Genomic DNA, 20,700 nt, shown 5'->3' on the forward strand with positions numbered 1-20,700 from the left:
GAGCTCCTGGGGTCTGACCAAAAGCCTGGCTGAGGTGTCCCAGGGAAGCCACAACAGCAGGGAGCTGGGTGCAGCCCGTGGACCCATCCCATCCTGCACGCTGAGCGTGACACCCTGCCTGGCAGCAGGAGCCACCGTCTGTTTGTTGAGCTTTTCAGCTGCTTTACCCCGGAATATCACGTTATCTTTATGTTCAAACATGCTCCTCCCTCCTGGTGTGACACAGCAGGCTCCTTCGTGCCCAGCTGTGCTGGCTGTGAGGCTTCACTAAGCATTCCCCCTGCCTTTGCCATTATTCACCTCTCCTCGGGGTGCCGGTCACATAAGGGACAAGGTCATCCCATTTCCCACTGCTGAGCATGAGGAGACCTCGTGCCAGGATAACACACCCCGGGAGGGAGCAGCTGGGCCCTCCTGGCCTGAGGATGCAGTGAGAGGAGATGGGAGAGCCCCGAGCAGCCCCGATGTCTCCTGCGGAGCGCACACAGCCTTGTGACACCTCTGCTTCTCCTCGTGCTTTCCACCAGCCTGAGCTGCCTGTTTGCCGGCACCGCACACCTGGAGGTGGGCTGCCCAGCGTGCATCCTTCGCCCAGGAGGGGCCATGGAAGTGCCCATCACTTTCTATCCCAGAGAGGTTGCATCTTACCAGGAGCTCATCCCTTTTGAAATCAATGGCCTTTACCACCAGACTGTGGAGGTCCAAGGAAGAGGCACAGAAATGAAGGTGGGATGACATCCAAATTCTAAAACTCGGGTTACAACCCGCCAGCATGCCTCTCTCTCTCACTTCCTCATCCCTCTTCCCTTGCCCTGTTCTGCTTTTCTGCCATGAAGGGGTAGAAAACCTTTCCTCCTCCTTGCCTTTCGCTCCCTACTAATTCCTCCTGCCTCAGGTTGATGTTGTGGAACCACAAGGAAAGGTGGTGAAGCTGGGAGCCCTCTCCATCGGACAGATGGTGAAGAAGACTGTCACCATAGCAAACAACAGTCTCGCCCCTCTCACTTTCAAGCTCAGTTTCAAGTCCTCTGTGCCAGAGCTGCAAGAATACGGGGTAAGGCTGCTCCAGGTGGGAGCTAGCATTAATTGCAGTTGTGTGCTGTGTTGGCTGCCTGTGTGCTCTCCTGTCCTGCCTCCCGAGGGTGCTCGACCAGTAGATACCTGCGATGTCTCACCTGAGTGAGGTGTCACAGCTCCCCTAGCAGCCAGCAGTGAGAAGCAGGCACAATTCCTCTAACTTGGTTCAAACACCTGTGTCTGGATGTCGCCACGTATTTCAGATATGGGAAGGTAAGGGAGGCAAACCAGTCTGATGACCAAGAGTTACAGCTCTCTTGAGGTTTGCACAGAATGACTCTGGAAGGTACAGTCCCACTTGCCATGGCCAGATGGACGTGTCACAGGAAAACACCTTTGGTGCCCAGGGATGCGTACCGGGGAAGGACTGAGGTTGGGGCAGTGGTGCTGGGGACAGAAGAGGAATGTATGTAAGCAGGACTGGAGGACTCTGCTCTGACTCTCGTGATAAAGGACTCGCAGCTCGGTTGCCAGATGAAGCAGTTTCCACCCGTTTCTTTGCGCAGGTTCTCTGCGTGCACCCCACCGGCGAACTGAATCTGAAGCCCAAAGGAGACACCTGCAAAGTGGAGGTGGTCTTCTCCCCAAAGCGCCGCATCCAGCCGTTCGCTGGGGAAGTGATGCTGGAGATCAAGGGCCTGTCGCGCTCCCTCTTCATGGTGCGGGGCTCCTGCCAGGGTGTCCACGTCAGCCTGGACCAGGAACACCTCAGTTTCGGAGCGGTGCTGCAGCAGAGCCACGCGTCGCAGCGCATCACCATGCAGAACATGGGCGACATAGGAGTCAAGTAATGCAACCCCCTGCTCCATCTGAGCGCTGGGAGCTTGGGCGAGGGTTGGGTGGTGCTGTAGCTTGCCCAGACAGTTCTCCTCTGCTTTTTTCATCCCACTGGAGAGCCATGCAGCCAAGATTGTGCAGCCAGGTCCTGGCAGTTAGCAGGGATACACCCAAATCTTTTATAGATGGGTGCAAACTTAGTCCTGCTCAGCTTGAAACCTTGCCATGCCTGAGATCCTGTGGAGAAGCCCGCAGGAGGTTTGGAGCAGCACATTGCATCCACAGCCTCCCCATCGCTAATCCTTCCTTCTGTCTTTGTGCTTTCCTTGGCAAGGTTTAAGTGGGACATCAAGAGCTTCAAGCCCGATTTCTCCATCAGCCCCACGAAGGGGTACATCTCCCCAGGAATGGATGTCCCCTTCGTCGTCAGCTTCCACCCCTCAAAGCCGAGCCTCTCTATCCAGTACGAGGGACTGCAGTGCTCCATCCAGGGCAGCGAGCCACTCCGGCTTACGCTGGCGGGGTGCTGCGTGGAGGCCCCTGTGAGCAAAGAGGTAATCGCAGTGGAGCCAGGATGGGGACTGGAGGCCCCTCACCTGCTCCCCGTTTCTTTTTCCCCTGCTTGGGAAGCCGCAGCCCCGTCACCCAGCATGCAAAAGACTTGTTCCTCTCCCTTCTTCTGAGAACAAGCAGCTTGACTGACCCCAAAGCCTATGGTCTGAATGGGCATTTTGCATATAACTTTTCCTAAAATGCTTCTTGCTGTGCTCCAGAGCCTGGTATAGAGCTGGTCTGAGTCCTTTACAGCTCTCCCACCCCCCTGGGCAGCACAGGACCCCCTTCCAGCTGGGGCTGATAGCCCAGACTGCCTGCCCTACAGCTCCCACCCCAACTCCAGGCTTCTGCCTCTTCCTGTGACCCCTCTGCCAGCTGGTGAGCAGGTGCCAGCCCCGTGGCAGTGAAAGGATCCCACTGTACAGCCAGGCCCCCTCTGTGCTCCCCCATTGCAGACGCTGACGTTTGCATGTGACGTGCGCGAGACACACAGCCAGACCGTCCTCCTGTCCAACCCAAGCAACGAGGCCTGCACCGTGAAGCCCGTCATTGAGGGCGAACACTGGAAAGGGCCTGAATTTTTCCACCTAGAGGCCAACGAACAAAACAAGCCCTACAAGATCACCTACAACCCCCTAACCATGAGCTCCGACAAAAAGAAGCACCAGGTATGTGACAGGCCAGCATGCTGACCCTTGTAGCATGACCCCCAGAGCTCACCCTGCTTTGGGCAGGAGGTTGGACAAGATGTTCTCCTCCAAACTTGAGTTATGATCAATTCATCCTATGGTCCTGTTGTGGTTTAACCTGGCCAGCAGCTAAGCACCACACAGCCATTCACTCACCCTCCCCCCTCCCTCTCTGGGATGGGGGAGAGAAATGGGAAAGTGAAGCCTATGGGTTGAGATAAAGACAGTTTATTAAGACAGGAAAATAATAATAATAATAGTACTACTAATAATAATGTGTACGAAAAAAGTGATGCACAATGCAATTGCTCACCACCTGCTGACCGATGCCCAGCCTATCCCTGAGCAGCCGGCCCCCCCATCCCAGCCAGCCCCCCATATAATTGTTCAGCATGATGCCATATGGTATGGAATACCCCTTTGGCCAGTTTGGGTCAGCTGTCCTGGGTCTGTCCCCTCCCAGCTCCTGCTGCACCCCCAGCCTGCCCGCTGGCAGGACAGAGCGAGAAGCTGGAAAGTCCTTGGCTTGGTGTAAGCACTGTTCTGCAACAATTAAAACATCAGCATGTTATCAACGCTCTTCTTATCCTAATCCAAAACATAGCACCCTGCCAGCTACTAGGAGGAAAATTACCCTAACTGAAACCAGGACAGATCCTATGTCGGAAGCTGGGTTTCTGGGTGGTTAAAGGCCAGGCATAGAAGAGCTAATTTGAAAAGCCAGGTTGTCTGAAGGCTCAGGAAATGAGATTTGTTCTGTACAGCTTCCTGGTCCATGCCCATGCAGCCCAGGGGGGCTCAGAGCCCTTCATTCTCAACCCTGTGGGCTGCACAAGCTCCCCAAGCCCTGGACAGCACTGCGCTGCTGACCCTGCCGTGGCTCGGGGTCTTTTTGCAACAAGGCGGGCAAAGCTGTGCTGCTGGTCTGAGAGCAGTCTGTCACGTGGGATCCTGCCCAGGGCATCTCTTGACATCATCTTCAGTGATGTGGGAGCTTTGGAAGGAGCCTTTCTTAAGGGTCTCAGGCTGAACAGAGAGGGGTGATTTTCCCCTCCATTTCCATGGGCACTGTTTCTGAGACAAGCCCTTAGATCAAGGGGCTCAGCTGAGAATGGCTCTGGGGAGCTGGAGGTGCCTGTCAGCCCCCTGCCCCGCTCCAGCTGACCTTACAGCAAGGCAGAATTTGAGCCAGAGCATGAACGGATGCCAGAGATCTCCGGGTTCAGTCTCCAGGGCATCAAGCAGATCTGTGCCCTGTAGGGTTACACGTGCTCAGTATCTCTTTAATGGTTGATATTCACATTTAAAGCCCTGCTGCAGGGTTCCTGCAGATTTCAGTTGCCCTGGGGGCAGAGGAGATGCCACAGAGGGCATGTGGTGGTGACCTGGTGGCACCTGACAGGAGTGCTGTGCGTGAGCCCACTCTGGCTGGTGGGACCCTGCCGTGCTAGCGCATGGGCTCTTGGCAATAATTTTGGGGCTAATCCCAACACTGTCAGCAGGGTAGTCAAGCTTAGCAATGTCCTGTGCTTGTGCCAGCCTGAGTGGGGACAGTGACACTATCTCCAACTGCAGCGGCCACTGGGCTGTGGTCACAGCTCTGCTGCTTGCATCCCTCAGTGCTACTTGAGTCACAGGGACCTGCAGCGGTCTGGGGGTGCTTGAGAGCAAGTAGCTGTTCTGGCCAGAAAGCAGGAGAGCTCACCCCATCCCATTCTTTATTTCTAGGGCTCCATCTTCTTCCCCTTGCCAGACGGGACAGGTTTGCACTACCTCCTGCAGGGGACTGCTGAGGGCCCGAAATGTTCAGGGACCATTGTTCGGGAGGTACCGTGCAGGACCTCCTACACCGAGCTCATCCCCGTCTCCAACTGGCTGAGCAGACCGCAGAGGTGAGTCGTGCCCCGAAGCCTCCTCCCATCAGCAGTCCCTGCAGCGCCTGGGAGCTCCTTCTAGCAAGCTTCTCCTTGGCCACTCGTGGCCATGGGTGCCTGGGTCACAGTGCCCGTGTTCAGACCCATCCTGGGGGGCTCTTCTGGGGTGCTGGCTCCCTCTGCTTGGTGTAGGGAGGAGGAGAGGGGCTGTGGCATTATCCCCATATCCTACAGGAGTCCTTCCCGCTGACCTTCCTCGCCTCCTCCTCACCCCCAGGTTCCTCGTGGTGACGGACATACTCAAACCAGAGAACCTGGAGAGCGGTTCCGTGCTGCGTGGGCTGGAGTACATTGATGTGCCTGGCTCCGACAAGAAGGACTACAAGCTCACCTTCCTCTCCTACAAGGAGGGCGTCTTTAACACAATGGTAAACGCGGACACCAGGCTGCAGAGTCCTTCGAGGGGCTCCTTGGGGTCTTTCAAGGGGCTCTTTGCTCCCTGAGAAGCCCCGTGCCTGTTTTCACACCTCCAAGTGCCAAACGTGGGGCTGTAGGTCCTGGGTGGCCACCGAACAGCAGGCACCTCCACCTTGCACTGTCGCTCTCAGTGTGGGTCCCCTTGAGGGCTGCGTAGCACTGGTGGGTCAGGGCATTGGTGAGGGGGAAGCAGTTGGAGAACACAAAGTGGAAATGCCTTGCGCTCCTCCTAGGTGGCTGCTGTGGCTGTTGTGGAGGCAGGGTGCTGAGCTGCAGGGCTCTGCAGGCTGGCCTAGCACAGCTGTGGGGGGTTATCTGCAAAACAACCGGCACTTTCCTTTTTTTCTCCAATCCAGGTGACCTTCCTCAATGAGGCGACCGAGGAGTACTTGTTTTACATGATCACTTTCAAGGCCACGGCTCCAGGACCCGTCGGCACCGTTGAAGTGAGCGCCGCTGTGCGGCAGAGCGTGTCTTCTGCCGTCAGGGTGGACAACCCGCTGGCTGTCCCAGTGGTGTTCGACGTCGATTGCAGAGTGCCCGACGTCAGCATCCCCCCGCACTTCACTGTGCCTGCCCAGGCAGAGGTAGGTGCCCAGCCCACCCAGCTGCTCCCCGTGGCCCTTCTGGGAGAGAAACAGGGGGCTGCTCTCTGAGGGTGGCAGCTCCCACCGCTAATCTGAAGAGACAGAAGCATGTGAGAGTGTCTCTGGTGGGAATTGCCCTGCACTGATGCTCTTTGCACCGCTCATGATGTGCAAAACCAGGAGCCGGTGTCCCTCAGGCCATCCTGAGAGTGTGACTGCCCTGTGCCCCCCTGATTGCTCTTCTTGGGGCCAGGCCCCATGCAGGGTCACTGGGGTCTCCTGTGTCCTCACAAGCACTGTGCTCTATGGATGGGCTGGGTCAGGCCGCCCAGCTGTCCTGAGAACTGCTGGAAACACTGAAAAGACAAAAATACCGCTCTAATAGCACTGAAACACAAGTGTGGATGTATGGAGGTGGGGGTTTCGGGCTGGTTTCCCAAGAAAGCTGCTGGGGCAGCCCTGCAGGTCGCTGTGCATGCCAGCCTGTCCTCCCTAACTCAAATTTGGCAGTGTGCTGCACTGGGGACGTGGTGTGTGAGCACAGCAGGGGCATGGCTGCTAGAGCCTGCTAAAGCAGGAGCCACGCTGAGGGGCTGGCTGTTAGTTGTGTCCCTTGGGAGCCGCCTGCACTGCCTCCCAGCACGGCCTGAGCACACCCAGGGCTGCTTTCCCCCGTCCTCTGCCTGAGCCCATGGCTTTTCACTTCGTCCCTCCCAGGCTGAACTTGTCTTTGAGTACCGGCCCCTGAAGGTGGGCGAGAGCACTGGGCGCCTGATGCTCCACAGCAGCGACTTGGGCTTGTGCCACTACGAGCTGATCCTGAAAGCCACCCCCAGCAAGCCGGAGAAGCCACTCTACTTCTGCACCACACTGGGCTCCAACCAGACCCTCACCGCCAAAGTCATGAACTACAGCCGCCAGAAGACAGACTACGTCCTCCAGGTGAGCCCAGCATGCTCCGGCTGGAGGAAGGGAGCCCAGCTGGTCTCCTTGCAGACCTCCCCTGCTGCCCTTTAGGGTCCCACAGTGCCTGGACTCCCACTTCGATTTTGGTCCCCCAGGGCTTGGCTGTAGGGTTGTCCCTTTGGGGCGCGTTTGGGCAGACCCTATGGGTGGTCAGCAGGGACACGGTGAGGGAATTGGGAAGTCAGGGGCAGGAAAGGGAAAGCATGATGCAGTCAGGAACCTTGATTTGTTTGTTTCCTGCTCTTTATATTCTCACCCCCCAAGCTCTGCTTTTGTGACCCTCTCCCCGTCTCTTCTGCCCCCCACACAGACCGACTGCCCTGACTTCCAGACGGAGAAAACCATCAGCATGCCCCCGTCCTGCGCGGGGGGCTCAGAGGTGTGCGTGGAGGTGACCTACGAGCCCTGCCAGCTGGGCGAGTCCCGGGCTACCCTGCAGCTCTCGGGCCCCCCAGGGGGCGAGTACAGCATCCCACTCTTCGGTCTGGCCCTGCCGCCCAAGCCACAGGGCCCCTTCCCCATCAAGGCCGGCAGCAGCACCTCCATCCCCTTCAAGAACGTCTTCCTCCAGCCCACGGCCTTCACCTACAGCGTGGAGAACCCGGCTTTCGCCGTCCGGGCCACCGGGACCTTGCGCCCCAAGAAGACCATCTTCATGGCCGTCTCCTTCGAGGGCAGCCCGGGCGGCGGCAGGACCCCCGTCACCAGCCGCCTGGTGGTCTCCTGTCCCCGGGCGGCCGGCGTGGGGCCGGGGGTCTCCTGGGTGTACTACCTGCGGGGCCTCCCCACGGACAAGTGACCGGGGTCCTCCATGGGGATGGAGCTGATTGTGGGCGGCACCACAGCTAACGGGGGGTCACGGCAAACTGGGGGGGACTTTGGGGGGCTTATGGGGGGTGTGGGGGGGCTATGGGGGGTGTCCTCTGTAATGGTTTGGAATAAAGAGGGCGAGGCATGGAGCGAGGATGGAGATGGAGGCCGGGGGATGATGGAGGCTGGGTGGAGGCTGGGGGGGGGGTTGGTCCTCCGGCCGCCAGGGGGGGGTCCTGAGGAGGGATGGGGATCACGTGAGGGGTGCTGAGGGTCACGTGAGGGTTGGTGGGGGTCACGTGAGGGGGTGCGGAGGGGAGGGAGGGAGGGAGGGAGGGGGGAGGCCGCCGGTAGTGCCGGTGCCATGAACGCGGAGCGGGACCTGGCGCCGCTGGCGCCCAGCGTGGTGCGGGCGCTGAACGACAAGCTGTACGAGAAGAGGAAGGTGGCGGCGCTGGAGATCGAGAAGTGAGCGGCGGGGGGAGGAACGGGACGGGAGGAGGCACCGGGAGACCCCCCCGTGGACACAGGGACCCCCTCCCGGACACCTCCGGGGGCGGCGGGTCCCGGCTGCCCCGGGCTGTCCCCGGGGGCTGGGGTCTCGGGGCTGGGCCCGGGGGGATTTGGGGTGGGAGGTGGGTTTGTTCGGGGCGGACCCGGCCCCTTTCTCTGCTCCTCGTCCTCTGCCTCCCCCGGGGGGTCGTGTCCCAACGGGGGTCGTGGCGGACACGCAGGTCGGCCCCCGCTCGTCCTGCCCCGGGACCGCGGTTTCCCAATTGCTTTGTGCCACCCCAAATCCGATTTGGGACCTGCTGATGGGGCTGAGCGCCCAACGTGGGAAGGGCGTAAGGGGTGCAAGGGGGAGGAAGCCAAGGGGCAGCCCTTTGTGGGGGTGCCTGGGTTTAGGTCAGCCCAGACCTGTGATGGAGCGGCACCATGCAAGGATGGACTCAGCACACTGGTCGGGCACCTCCCAGCCCCGTGCCCCATAAAGTGGGAGTAGCTCGTGCTCCCTGGCCCTGAACATCGCCCATTGGGTGCCTTCCACAGCCCCGAGCCCTTTAAACCCCGAGGGGCATAAAGCTGACGCTCCCCAAACAAGAACCCTACCGCACTCCCTACATCCCGGCAGTAAGGGGCTGCCTCCGTGCTGCTGGGGCGCGGTGCCCGTTCTTCCTGCTGGATGGGGCCTGCGGCTGGGCTGAGACCAGAGTCGGAGCCGTTTGCCTGGAATCAGCAGGTTTGGAGAGGGGTTTGTCTGCCACTGCTAAAAAACTCAGTTCCTGAGTGGAGCAGAGCGAGGGGCTTTGTGATGACCCTGAGGAGGAGGAGGACAGCTGCTTTGCTCACAGCAGGGCGAGAAGAGCACTGGTAATAATCGTTTGGGGGGGAAAAGAGGTCATAAATATCTTCTAGAATGATTTTCTGTGTTACAAAGCGGGTGGTTGGGCAGTGGCACTTGTCTAGAAGGGGGCAGCGTGAGATTTCCCAGCCCCTCGGCCCCTGTCTGGCTCCCCAGGATTAAAACATGAGGGGTGTCTGGGCAAAATCCTGAGCGTCAGAATTTCCCAAATCTAGTACAGCAGGAAAAATAAATATATATATATATATATGGAGTTTGGCATTGGAAATCTTTGTACCTCCATCAAAGATTAAAATAGGGATCCTTACTTAGGCTGAGATGCTGAGGCCCGTGGGTCTGCTCCGTGTGTGGAAATCAAGGGGAATAAAAAGGGAAAAGTTTTGTGGCTGCATTGGCCGGGAATCGAACCCGGGCCTCCCGCGTGGCAGGCGAGAATTCTACCACTGAACCACCAATGCCCAGCTGTGTGCAGCTGCCTCGCGCCCGTGCCCTGAGGGTTTGGTGGGAGCAGCCCCCAGGTGTGGGGGTCACTGAGCCCCCCACTGAAAGCTGGTGCAGTAAGCAGCTCCAGGGAGAGGCAGGTATTTCATGGGGAAGCCCTGTCTGCTTGTCTGTAGTTGTGCAGTACATTTTTTAAAAAATCCAAGAGGAACGTCAGCTGAAGCAACGGGTGGCGGGGAAGGTCCCAAATCTCTGCGCTGCGCACACATCTGGTGGGAAATAATTCTCTGCTGAGCCGTCCGCGTGCTGTGCCATCATCTCGTGCTGTGTCGGGGGCAAATGACCCTTGTATCCTGTGGGACAGCGCGTGTCCTGGTTGAACAACGTCCTTGCCACTTCCTCAAATGGCTCTTGGGTTTGTGGCAGTGACGTGGAGCTTGCCGGCCCCCACTGCCCCTCACAAGGTGCTTGGGCTTTAGGAGCGTTGTCCCCGTAAACCAACAGCCCTCAGTGCGAGCACTGCCTCGTCATGGCCCCCTCGGGGGGACTGCTGAGAGGGGAAGGTGGGGTGGGACCTGCTTTGGCCTGCGATGGAAAGTCCTGATGCTGCAGGCAGCTTGTTGAAACAAATTCTTTGTCCGGGGCATTGGCCTCGCAGCTTGTGCATGCTCCACTCTCAGTAGCCCCCAGCTCTGTCCCCGTCAGCTCTGCCTTTCAGGGCCAGGTGGCCCTGGTGGCAAGCGAGGGCAGCATGACTGTCAGCATGGACACCGTGGGTCCGAGCCCCCTGGATGCATGATGGATCTATGGCAGCAGCATCAGCCTGAGGCATGGCCCCGTACGGAGCAGGGGACCTGGTGGCTTCTTCTCTGGCCTCTCAGTCCCTTGGGGATGGAAGAAATCCTCCTCCCAGCCTGGTCTGGTATCCAGCCCTTTGAAAGTGCTGCTGCGAGCACGCAGCCCTGGTGAGGGGCCCTTGAGAGCTGATCCTGAGCTGGCTCTGGGCTCTGGTTCCTGGGCCGTGAGCTGCAAACAAGGCTGCAGGCATGGGCATGGGGTGCCCGGAGGGCTGAGGGCAGCAGGAGGGCAGCGAGCTGCTGGTGAGCACGAGCAGGAAGAGCTCTGCGCAGCCAGAGGGGGTTTCACTCGTGCTCTTTCCAAACCTTCCCCTTTTTGCTACCTCTTCTTCGTGTGCTGTACCCACAGCTCCGCATCCCTGTTTCTGCTGGCCACGGGAAGCTGAGCACCCCAGGCGTTTACATCAGGCAAAATCTAAATCTTCCTGCTCTCCTCCTCTCCCCCCAAGGCTGGTGCGCGAGTTCGTGGCTCAGAACAACACGTCTCAGATCAAGCACGTCATCCAGATCCTGTCGCAGGAGTTCGCGCTCTCCCAGCACCCCCACAGCCGGAAAGGGGGGCTCATCGGCCTGGCCGCCTGCTCCATCGCCCTGGGCAAGGTAGGGATGAGGGTTTTTTGGCTCGTGCACGCCGCAGAGGGACAGAAACTCCTCCATGTGCTGCGTTAATTAGCCTTAGTGGCGACTTTCTGTGGGACCCGATGGAGGTTTCACTTGCTGCCCGCTCGGTCCAGCCTTGGAGGCGTTACCGCAGGTGCCCTTTGTAGGGAAAGCTGCATGGGGAAAGCTGCCTGCTCCTGTCCCAGTTAAGGGTTTCCCCTCTCGCTTTACTCTCATTACAAAGAACAAGCTCAGTAAGTTGCCTTCAGGTCAGAGCACCCAGATCCCCGCTGAGGGCAGCATGGGCTCGGAGCTCCATCGGGCTTTTCGCTTACACCACGGAGTGATTTTGGAAAGTGCCCGCAAGGGAAGGAGTCAGCTTGGAACATGGTAGGGCACGTGTCAGAGGCAGCTCGGAGCTTGGTAGGAGCTGACTGTCCCTGCTAGAAGAGCTGAGAGGTGTAACCTATTTATTCACTTAATCCCCTTCTGATGAGAGTTTTATTCATTTATTCCCTTGTTCATTTAATCCCCTTCTTCTGATCAGCTGAAACGGCTGCTTTGAGGCCTGGCATCTTTGGCATTAGCTGCCTTTAAGCTGACGGCCACGTGGCTCTGGGCAGCACTCCTGTCTTCATCCTGTTGTTAAAGCCCAGAGCCTCTTCCCAAAACACTCCTCTCCAGGATCTCTGCTCTGGTGTCAGCCCCAAAAGGTCCCCAGAGCACAGCCTGGGAGTGTACCCCTTGCTCAGTGCATGCTGCTGGAGCAGCCGGCCCTGAGGGACGGAGGAGTCGGGTTTGGTGGCCTTGACAGATGCCGATAAGCACCTTAATCTGCCCGTCTGCACGCTGTCGACTTCCTTACCATCTGCTGTGCTGGATGCTCGAGAAATGCCAGGTCGGTTCCCCCACGTGGGTTTGTTTTAACTTGAAAACGAGCCCACCTCCTGCCTCTACCTGTGTGCCTGGAACTCCTGCTGCGCTGGTGAACCCTGAAGCCTTTTGGGCTGGGGCTGGTCCCTCAGGGGCAGAGTCAAGTTCTGCCTGGCGTGGCTCCTTCATGCTGCAGTCTGTCCTGCAGCGTGTAAAACTACGAGTGTGCTCTCTGGGAAAGCGAGGCTGCACCGATCTCTCCTGGGAATGAGAGCCCTAGAGCTGCTTCAGGTAGCAGCCAGCTCCGAGAGCTGTCTGTAAGCAGCCCCACACACCAAATCTGTTGGTTTCTGGGACCCATGGTGGTGCCACCTCTTCCCTCTCCCTGTGACGTGCTCCTCAGCTAAGCAGTCTCCTCCTGCCCCCAGGACTCCGGGCTCTACCTGAAGGAGCTGATCGAGCCAGTGCTGACGTGTTTCAACGACGCCGACAGTCGGCTGCGGTACTACGCTTGTGAGGCCCTCTACAACATCGTGAAGGTGGCCAGAGGCTCCGTCCTCCCACACTTCAATGTACTCTTTGATGGCCTCAGCAAGGTAAGGAGCTTCCTCTAAGCCCCCATGCGTTTCTCATTTCTTTACTGGAAAAGTAAAGCCTCTTTCCTAGGCCTCTTCTTCCCTGAGTCAGACAAACCAAGCTGGCCAAGGTCATCTTTTCAGGTAAACTGGTTTGCTTTGACCAGGCGGGTCTGAAGGACTGCCCAAACGGTTTCTGCAGCAGCATGCTGACCCCTGGTGCTGTGGATACCGGAATTCACCATGAGATACCTGTTCTCAGCCCTCATCTCCAGGATGCATTTTTCTGCTCCTTGTTCAGGTGTGCAGGAAAACGGGGCCACCAGAACTGCTGCAGATGAGGTGGCTCTGCAGCACGATGTCTTTTGGGGTCTGTCAGGATCAAAACCCCATCTGCAGATGTCTGTCTTTGCAGCATAAGCAAACTTGTTTTTTGGTGCCACTTGAGAACATGGCTGCTGGCACACGGGAAGGCGATGGGTACCTGATATCCCCCTTAGAAAATGTCCAGAGAATTTGTCGGAGCCAAATGAGGAGTCGGAGATAAAGGGATTTGTCCCTGACCATCCCTGTGATACCAAAGGAGAGCAATGGTCTTGTGAGCGTGCTGTGAGCTCCGCTGCAGAGGCAGGAAGAGGCCTGGGACCTGCTGGTGCAATGATTTCTCTTTCTCATTTCTGTTGTTCGCAGTTGGCTGCTGATCCTGACCCAAATGTCAAAAGTGGCTCCGAGCTTCTAGATCGGCTTCTCAAGGTATTTTTCCTCTTCCCGTTGAGAGCCCTCAGTGCAGGCACACAGCTGTGCTGTGCCTGCAGGCACCTCCGCTGCCTGACGTGTCATGGCAGGGTGCTTGGGATGCCGTGGTCCCCAGAGGCTGGAACCATCCTGGCACAGTTCTGTGGCTACCCTGGAAGCGTTTCTTTCTGTCTCTGGCCGTAGCCTGTTAGATTGAGAGGCTGGAGGCGATCCCAGGCAGGGGGTTTGAGCAGCCAGCAGGTTATTGCAATGCAACGTGTGTATTTAGCCATTGGGAGCCAGGTCTCGGGGGAAGCAAGGATTTGGTCCGAGTAAAGTTGCACCCCATCCCAGGAAGCAGCAGGGCTGCTGTTCTGATTCTCTTACCTCCTCCCTTGCCTAAATGAATAACAAAGAGCAGAGCTGCTGCTCCCAAGATGGGGCAGGCCTGGTTCCTCTTCCTGCTCTGCGTGCTGAGGAGGTTTTACTTGTGTAGACTTCCCACTTCCTCTTCTGCTGGGGGAGGCGCACGGCTCCTGCCAGCTCCTGCCCTGGTAGCACAGCAGTCAGCAGCCACCTCACCGCCTCTTCCTGCTGCACGGCTGCAGAGCTGCAGATCTGCCCCCGGTGTGAGCACCCAGCCGGGCAGCAAAACCCACCGAGCATGGAGGAAGAGCTTTAAGGCAAAGCCAGGGGGCTCTCTGGTCGCTGACACACACGATTACATCAAAGCTGCTCATCCGTGTGCGCAGAACAGCAGCGAGGCATGAATCAGAGAAGGGGCCACCCTCCTGCTCAGCCGGGCTGGCACGTCCCAAGCAGGAGCCTTCCTCTGTGGGTCCAGCTCAGAGTTATTCACTGCCCGAGGGGAATTCCTGCCCCATCCCTGAAGAAACCATGTGAGTCCTTCTCACGAGGACTCCCAAGGTCTCCCAGCTGTCTCTGACAGACCCGTTTACCAAGGGCTTGAGGTCTTTTCCCTGTCATGTGCCTTAAAAGCAGCTGGCTGGGGGTGACTGCTTGGCCTTGGGGCGTGCTTGAGGTCCCTTCTGACACCCTCTGCTTGGGTTCTGCAGGACATTGTGACGGAGAGCAACCACTTTGACTTGGTGGGCTTCATCCCGCTGCTGCGTGAGAGGATTTACTCCAACAACCAGTATGCCCGGCAGTTCATCATATCCTGGGTAGGTACACATGGGCTTCCACTGCAGCCTCTGAAACACTGCGGCCCTTCAGCATCCTCTGTCTGGGCAAATGGCAGGTGTCCAGGGTGACGGGTGAACTCAGCAACCTGAATTTATTTGGGCAGGTTCTGTAAGCCAGCAGAGTTTTTCATCTGTGCTTTGAAACACCACCTCCCTGTCGTGTCGCTGTAGTCACGGGTACGTGATGTTGTGCTTCTGCCAACCTGGTTAAGAGCTTTGCTCAGCAAGTTAGAAAATACAGTCCAAGCAGTGATCGTGTAAATCAATATATTGTGATCTAGAGGTTACAGTCTCCCGAGGGACACTGCTCCATTTCTAAAGGAAGGGTTTAGGTACTCCTGCACCCAGCGGTGGTGGGGAGATGCTGCTCTCCAGGAGGCACAGATCTCTATTAACTTTCTCATTCCTGTGCAAGGCAGGAGCTGACAAAGTCCATCCAGGGCTTTGGAGGGATGTGTGCCTTTGGGCTCTCTTTCAGCCTCACAATTTGCCATTCTACATCTGCCTGCATGCATCGTGGCAGTCGTTCCTGATCCCTCCTGTTACAAAGCTGTGATTGGAAGTGCAGCGGTGCTGCAGACTGATCACCTGTCTCCTTTGCTAGCCCGGCTTCTTTCCACGATGGGCAACTTCAGACTGTCCTCTCGTCCTTCCCCTGTGGCCCGCATGGCAGCCACACTCCCCTCCTTCCTGCAGCTCATCTCTGAATGCCTCTGTTCCTCAGTACTGCACCAGATTTGTGCCGGTGGTGTTAGGTGGCTTCTCCAAAACTCACCTGTCTTTTCTTATACCTTCCCTGAGCTAGATCCTGGTCTTAGAGTCTGTGCCTGACATCAACCTCTTGGATTACCTGCCAGAAATCCTGGATGGGCTCTTCCAGATCCTGGGAGACAACAGCAAAGAAATACGGAAGATGTGAGTGTGGGGCCTGGCTGGGTGCGGGTCCATGTTCTGCTCCGGGGCCAGCGCGTGTCCCTGCCCCGGGCAGGTGCCTTGTCTGCTGTCACCCTTCACAGGCTTAATTCTTGTGTATAACCATAGCGAAACCACTTGTGCGCGGTGGATCAAAGTGTCCTTGGGTAGGGCCTCCCTTCCCCGGGTTGTTTTGGCTGCAGTGGCTATGCGGGACGTCATGGTCTGGCTGTGCTGCAGCACAGGCTGTGCTGGCTTGGTTTGTCCATACCTTCCCAGCCCCTGAGCGCCGTACCCTCGTTCCTGTGTGCTGCTGGGGCTGGGTGTGAGATCTGGGGGCCCGAGGGGCTCAGCAAGGCACAGCACCAGCCCAGCAGCTCCTGGGAGCCAGCACCGTGAGCTCGCTTTTCAGCTCCACTGCTAGGTCTTAAGTTTTGAGGAGCATTTTGAAGCACAGGAGCGGCGGGGGGTTCACAGGGAGATCAGAGGATCTGTGCAGTAGGAGGACCTGTTTGGTCGGGCATAAGTAAGTGGTGAAACAGGCCTGGGTCCATCCCACCACAGGGTCCTACTGGTTCCTCTGTGCTTCTGTGCTTCCCAGTGTGTGTGTCAAGGGGCAAGCACCGAAAACTTCGAGGACCACCTGCCCCCCGTCTCACTCACCCTCTTGGCTGCCCATCCAAGCACACGCTTGTTCTCGAGTGGGAAGATGTGTGGCACTTCCACTGCCTCCGTCATTGCTGTTGGGGTAAATTGGGACCGAAAACGGAGCGGGCACAGCAGGGTCTGCAGCCCAGCTCTTGCCCTTGCTACAAAGTCTGTGTCTGGAGCTCATGGAGAGCATGGCTCCTGCCTGGGTAGGGGCTTGTATTTGCTGTGGGGCTCCACTTTGGGGCAGAGTGAGCTTGTGTCACTCAGAGCTGTGACAAGTGGTGGCACTGCAACAGCCTCGTTCTTCCTGGGCGGGGGTACATCCATCCCCTAAGGGGTGGCAGAGGGGAGCAGCATCTTGGCACAACCCCCCTTCACAGTGAATAAAACAAAAATGGGCATTTTCCCTGGGTGCAGATGTGCTCGGTCCTCTGCTGAGGATTTGAGGCTAGGAGAAAGCAGAGGGGGTGCCTACAAGCACCGTGCCATGCCACCTGCATCCCCTCTTTGCACGTGTGTCGAGGCTGCCCTCTGTAACTTCTAACTTACCCACTCTGCCTGTCCGCAGGTGCGAGGTGGCCCTCGGGGAGTTCCTCAAGGAGATCAAGAAGAATCCTCCCAGCGTCAAGTTCGCAGAAATGGCCAATATCCTGGTGATCCACTGCCAGGCCGCGGGTGAGTAGTGGTCACTGGGTTTTCCTCTTAACTAGCCCTGCTACCACCTTGCGCCTTTGCTGTCACGTGTGAAAACCTTGCTAAGAGGCATCTGGACTAGAGACTGGGTGGAGAAGGGGGCTTGTCAGCTCTGGTTGCATGTGGTCCCTGTCCTGTGGGGTTTGCTGTCTCTGTCTCACCGCTGCTTGTCCTGTTTTTTCCCCAGACGACCTGATCCAGCTGACGGCCATGTGCTGGATGAGGGAGTTCATCCAGCTGGCTGGCCGGGTGATGCTGCCATACTCCTCGGGGATCCTGACCGCTGTCCTGCCATGCCTCTCCTACGACGACCGCAAGAAGAGTATCCTTGTACCTGAGCTGCTCCTGGAGGCAGCCAGGAGCCCTCCCCCCCGAGAGCCAGAGCCGCCCCGGCCGCGTGGATGCAAGGGGCACTGGGGCTGGGGCCAGGGCTGCGGCAGCTCCTCTGCACCTGGCCCCGTGCGGCACCGCGCATGCGTGGCACTGCGTGTTCCTTACACTGCCTCCACTCAGACATCAAGGAGGTGGCAAACGTGTGCAACCAGAGTCTGATGAAGCTTGTCATCCCAGAGGACGATGAAATGGATGAGGCCAAGCAGGTGACAGCCCCGCCGGTGGAGCCAGCCTCAGAGGAGCCTGTCCCAGAGCCAGAGGCAGCGTCCAGTGGTGAGTCCCTGTTGGCCTGGGCCATTAGAAGCATGGTGAGGGTCTCTAGGCGTAGTGCCTAGCTTGGTTTGGTTCCCTGGGGCAGGGAACAGCACTTTTTATGAGCTTTGGAGTCCTGTTTCACCGATGATCCGCTGCTGAGACAGACGCGTTTGGTGCTGTCTGCAGAGCAGGTCACTGATCCAGCCTGGAGCCCCACCAGTGCTGTACTCCCTGGGGAACACCCCCTCACCACGCTCCGCTTCAACTTAGCCATTAACTGACCTGGAAAAGATCATTTTAGCTAAATGATTAGTGTCTTGCTACATAACAGAGGAGGAGGACAGCCCGTCTGTCCTGCAGCTGCTGGCTTGAGAGGAGCCGCTGTCACCCCAAGGAGAGCTCAGAGCTGTGCTAGTCCTGGGAGACTGCTAACAGAGGCCAGAGAGCATCGGCATGTGCATGGTGGGAAGTGTATGTTGGGGAAGGATAAAGAACAGAAAGAATTTTTGGTCCTTCCCAAGTTCATGGTGCTTTTGAGGCCATCATGCATGAGTTGTCCCAGTGCCAAAATGACCAGAAGGCTACAGCAGAACCAAAAAGACAAAAGGTGACAAGTGTGGTGGGAGGCCTGGTAGAGTACTGAAGGGAGAAAAAAGTCAACTGAGAGGGTTCTGGGGGACCAATGCCTGCAGACAGAGAAGCTTTATCCTGCCAGCATCTCTTCAGCCCGTGCTGTTGTCCCAGAATGGCTTCGTGCTACCTCTGGCACATCTCAGCCCAGGCACACGAAACACACGTAACATTTAAACGACATGGGCTGATCTTATTCTTCTGGGGCTGTGTGTTCAGCCCAGGGCTTTTCTGTAACGTGTCCACAAACGGCTTTTGGACCACCCTGCGTGGGAGGGAGCAGGGCAGGGGCAGGGGCTGGAGGCTGCCCTGCGCAGGAGCGGGAGGCGATGGAGGCGATGTGCGCAGGGGCTGAGCAGTGCAGGCAGCATTGGTGGTTCAGTGGTAGAATTCTCGCCTGCCACGCGGGAGGCCCGGGTTCGATTCCCGGCCAATGCAGCAGCTTTTTGGAAGGGATGCAGGGGAAGAGCGTAATGCTGTGGTTGCAGCAGCAAAACTTTTTTTTTTCCCCTTCCCTAGTTGTTGTGAGATGTTCTTTTGTTAAAGTATCGAAGCAATTACATTTTGTGTTGATATCTGCTCCTTCGGGTAGATGATGACGCACCTGGAAGCAGGCAGGATGAGACAGATCTGTGATGCTTTACAGCCAAAATTCTCGGCTCTGCTCCCCCTTTGTGCTGATGTGGCAGTTCTGCTGCGTGTGAGTAGAGGCAGCTGGCACAAGGGGGCATTCAGAGTCAAGCTCATCTTGTCACGGTGCTTTGTCACCGCACTTCTAAGACCCAGTTTCAAATGGTGGCCAGCACAGGCTCGTGGACTTGTGCAGCAGTCTGCGCTCTGCTGCACACCTTCAGCTCTAAAATCCCTTGCTGAAAGGTCTCTGGCTGAGCTAGAAGCAGCTTTGGTGGGGCTCAGCCTGTGTGCTTGTTTCGAAGTGGCTCTTCAGAGACCTCTATCTAGCACGGAGCAAAGGCTGCTTGGGCTGCTTGGCCTCCGTGTGGAATCACACCACAGGAAAAAGGGATCCCCAGGGGCCCTGGACCCTGAAATGAGGGCTGGTGATGGCTTTGCAGGGGGCCGTGCTGCCCTCCAGCCTCCTAGTCCTGCTCACTGCCTCCTTTCTGTCTGCCCCCAGGCTCTCTAGATGCATCTGGTGACTCCAGTGTGAGCAACACCGGCGTCTTCCCAGCGACCAGGTAGGGGCTGCTCCTCGCAGACTGTGACTGGGGAATGCTGGCAGAGCTGAGGGGAAGCATGCTGTGGGCTGAAAGCAAGCGGGGCCTCATGGGTCCCGGTGGGATGCACGACAGGGGATGCATCTGCACCAAAACCTCTCATCTCTGGGGTAAATGGAGGGCTTTTGCCACCCTGCAAAACGCAGGAGGCCAGGTGAGGCGGCGAGTGTCCGTGCACTCAGGGTTTTACACCTCTTCTATGTTCAATCCCACCTGGTTGGAGGCTTCTGCTTAAAGAGGAATGAAGGTGGGGAGGAGTGAATGCTTATTCTGGCTCTTATAGCTTGTCTGCATGCAGCAGGGGGTCCTCAGTTCCTCCCCCCGCTGCAGGGGTTTAATCTCACACGGAGGCATCAGCCTCGGGTGAAGAGGGACACAAACTGCCTGGGGCTGGCAGAAGAGCTCAAAGCCCTCGGGGAGCTGCGCTGCAGTCCTGGCAGCCCACCACGGCACGGTGCTGTGGGGCCGGCGCTGAGCCGCCCAGCTCCAGCTGCCTGGGGGTGAGCGTCCTGGCAGCCACTGCCACCAGCCTGTCCCCCGCCAGCTCATGTGGCATTCGCAGGGCCCACGTCCCAGAGAGCTGCGTCGTGCCCAGCACCATCCCTCCCAGAATCGCACCTAACTCATCTCTCCTGCGAGTGCCTTCCTTCCCCTCCAGCTGTCGGTGAATTTAGTGACACATCCACCCGCTCCCCCAGCCATCCTGCTGCTCCTGCCATTCCGTTCCTCAGAGGTCGTGATTTCCAGCACCTTTGTTGTGCTCCTGCCTATATTTCTTCTTTGTTGTGGTCCCCAGAATAGGATGCATTACTCCAGCTGCATCCTGCCCGCACAGCTGACCCGTGGTACCCATCGTAACACATGCTAGAGCCAGTGCCTGCTTCCCAGCTCTGATCATCTGAACCCCTCCGTTTCCTTCATTTGCCTGCAGACTCTGTTTTGTGGCTGTCGAGTGGTTTTCCCCAGCTTTCCTGCGGCCACTGAGCTCTGTCCCAGCTCCCTGCCAGCCTCCCACCCACTGGCTGAAGGCTCAGCCCGTGCAGTGGAGCAGGTGCAGAAGTGGGCGTGCGGGGCTGAAACTGGAAGGGGGAAAGAGAGAAAATGAGAGGCACCGAGTCAAGGGGACATGCGATAGCTGAGTCTCTGTCCTGGAGAACTTCATCTGGGGAAGAGAGGGAGGAAAGGCAGTGAGACCATCCACGAGTTCAGCAGGAGGGATGCTGCTGTGCCCTGTGCTCGGTGGCTGTGGGTGTCCTTGGCTCCTGCCAGCTGCCCCACACAGTGGGAGGGCTCATTTTGGAGCAATGCAGGCAGGGAAGCTTGGAGATGAGACTTTTGGCAAAGGGGCTTGGTTTTGAGCTCTCCTAAGCCTGCTGAGCCGGAGATGCAGGGCTATGGCACGGGCCATACCTGCCAGGAAGCCTATTTCGCCATCCTGGCTCGGCACGGGGACCTGACAGCTTTTCCCCA

At 57.9% G+C, this 20,700-nt stretch overlaps 2 protein-coding genes and 2 non-coding genes across 4 annotated transcripts in view; 3 read left to right on the forward strand and 1 right to left on the reverse strand.

Moving 5' to 3' along the window:
- The window catches only part of HYDIN (HYDIN axonemal central pair apparatus protein), a 121,722-nt gene extending 113,921 nt beyond the window's left edge, over positions 1 to 7,801 (forward strand). The window contains exons 75-84 of the mRNA XM_035543765.1: positions 528 to 726; positions 896 to 1,054; positions 1,584 to 1,864; positions 2,189 to 2,408; positions 2,865 to 3,077; positions 4,827 to 4,990; positions 5,250 to 5,400; positions 5,806 to 6,036; positions 6,754 to 6,978; positions 7,313 to 7,801. Of these exons, the coding sequence (XP_035399658.1) occupies positions 528 to 726; positions 896 to 1,054; positions 1,584 to 1,864; positions 2,189 to 2,408; positions 2,865 to 3,077; positions 4,827 to 4,990; positions 5,250 to 5,400; positions 5,806 to 6,036; positions 6,754 to 6,978; positions 7,313 to 7,801 (2,332 nt within the window). The remainder of the gene's footprint in view (positions 1 to 527; positions 727 to 895; positions 1,055 to 1,583; positions 1,865 to 2,188; positions 2,409 to 2,864; positions 3,078 to 4,826; positions 4,991 to 5,249; positions 5,401 to 5,805; positions 6,037 to 6,753; positions 6,979 to 7,312) is intronic.
- Positions 7,802 to 8,110: 309 nt separating this feature from the next.
- The window catches only part of VAC14 (VAC14 component of PIKFYVE complex), a 51,504-nt gene continuing 38,914 nt past the window's right edge, over positions 8,111 to 20,700 (forward strand). The window contains exons 1-10 of the mRNA XM_035543763.2: positions 8,111 to 8,280; positions 10,923 to 11,073; positions 12,375 to 12,542; positions 13,212 to 13,274; positions 14,333 to 14,440; positions 15,267 to 15,376; positions 16,593 to 16,699; positions 16,905 to 17,039; positions 17,231 to 17,383; positions 19,131 to 19,191. Of these exons, the coding sequence (XP_035399656.2) occupies positions 8,177 to 8,280; positions 10,923 to 11,073; positions 12,375 to 12,542; positions 13,212 to 13,274; positions 14,333 to 14,440; positions 15,267 to 15,376; positions 16,593 to 16,699; positions 16,905 to 17,039; positions 17,231 to 17,383; positions 19,131 to 19,191 (1,160 nt within the window). The 5' untranslated portion in view covers positions 8,111 to 8,176. The remainder of the gene's footprint in view (positions 8,281 to 10,922; positions 11,074 to 12,374; positions 12,543 to 13,211; positions 13,275 to 14,332; positions 14,441 to 15,266; positions 15,377 to 16,592; positions 16,700 to 16,904; positions 17,040 to 17,230; positions 17,384 to 19,130; positions 19,192 to 20,700) is intronic.
- TRNAG-GCC (transfer RNA glycine (anticodon GCC)) lies at positions 9,563 to 9,633 on the reverse strand. The gene has a single exon. It is a non-coding gene; the product is annotated as a tRNA-Gly (tRNA).
- On the forward strand, positions 18,363 to 18,433 carry TRNAG-GCC (transfer RNA glycine (anticodon GCC)). The gene has a single exon. It is a non-coding gene; the product is annotated as a tRNA-Gly (tRNA).

The sequence above is a fragment of the Cygnus atratus genome, chromosome 12 (assembly GCF_013377495.2).
Source record: "Cygnus atratus isolate AKBS03 ecotype Queensland, Australia chromosome 12, CAtr_DNAZoo_HiC_assembly, whole genome shotgun sequence".
Taxonomy (NCBI): domain Eukaryota; kingdom Metazoa; phylum Chordata; class Aves; order Anseriformes; family Anatidae; genus Cygnus; species Cygnus atratus.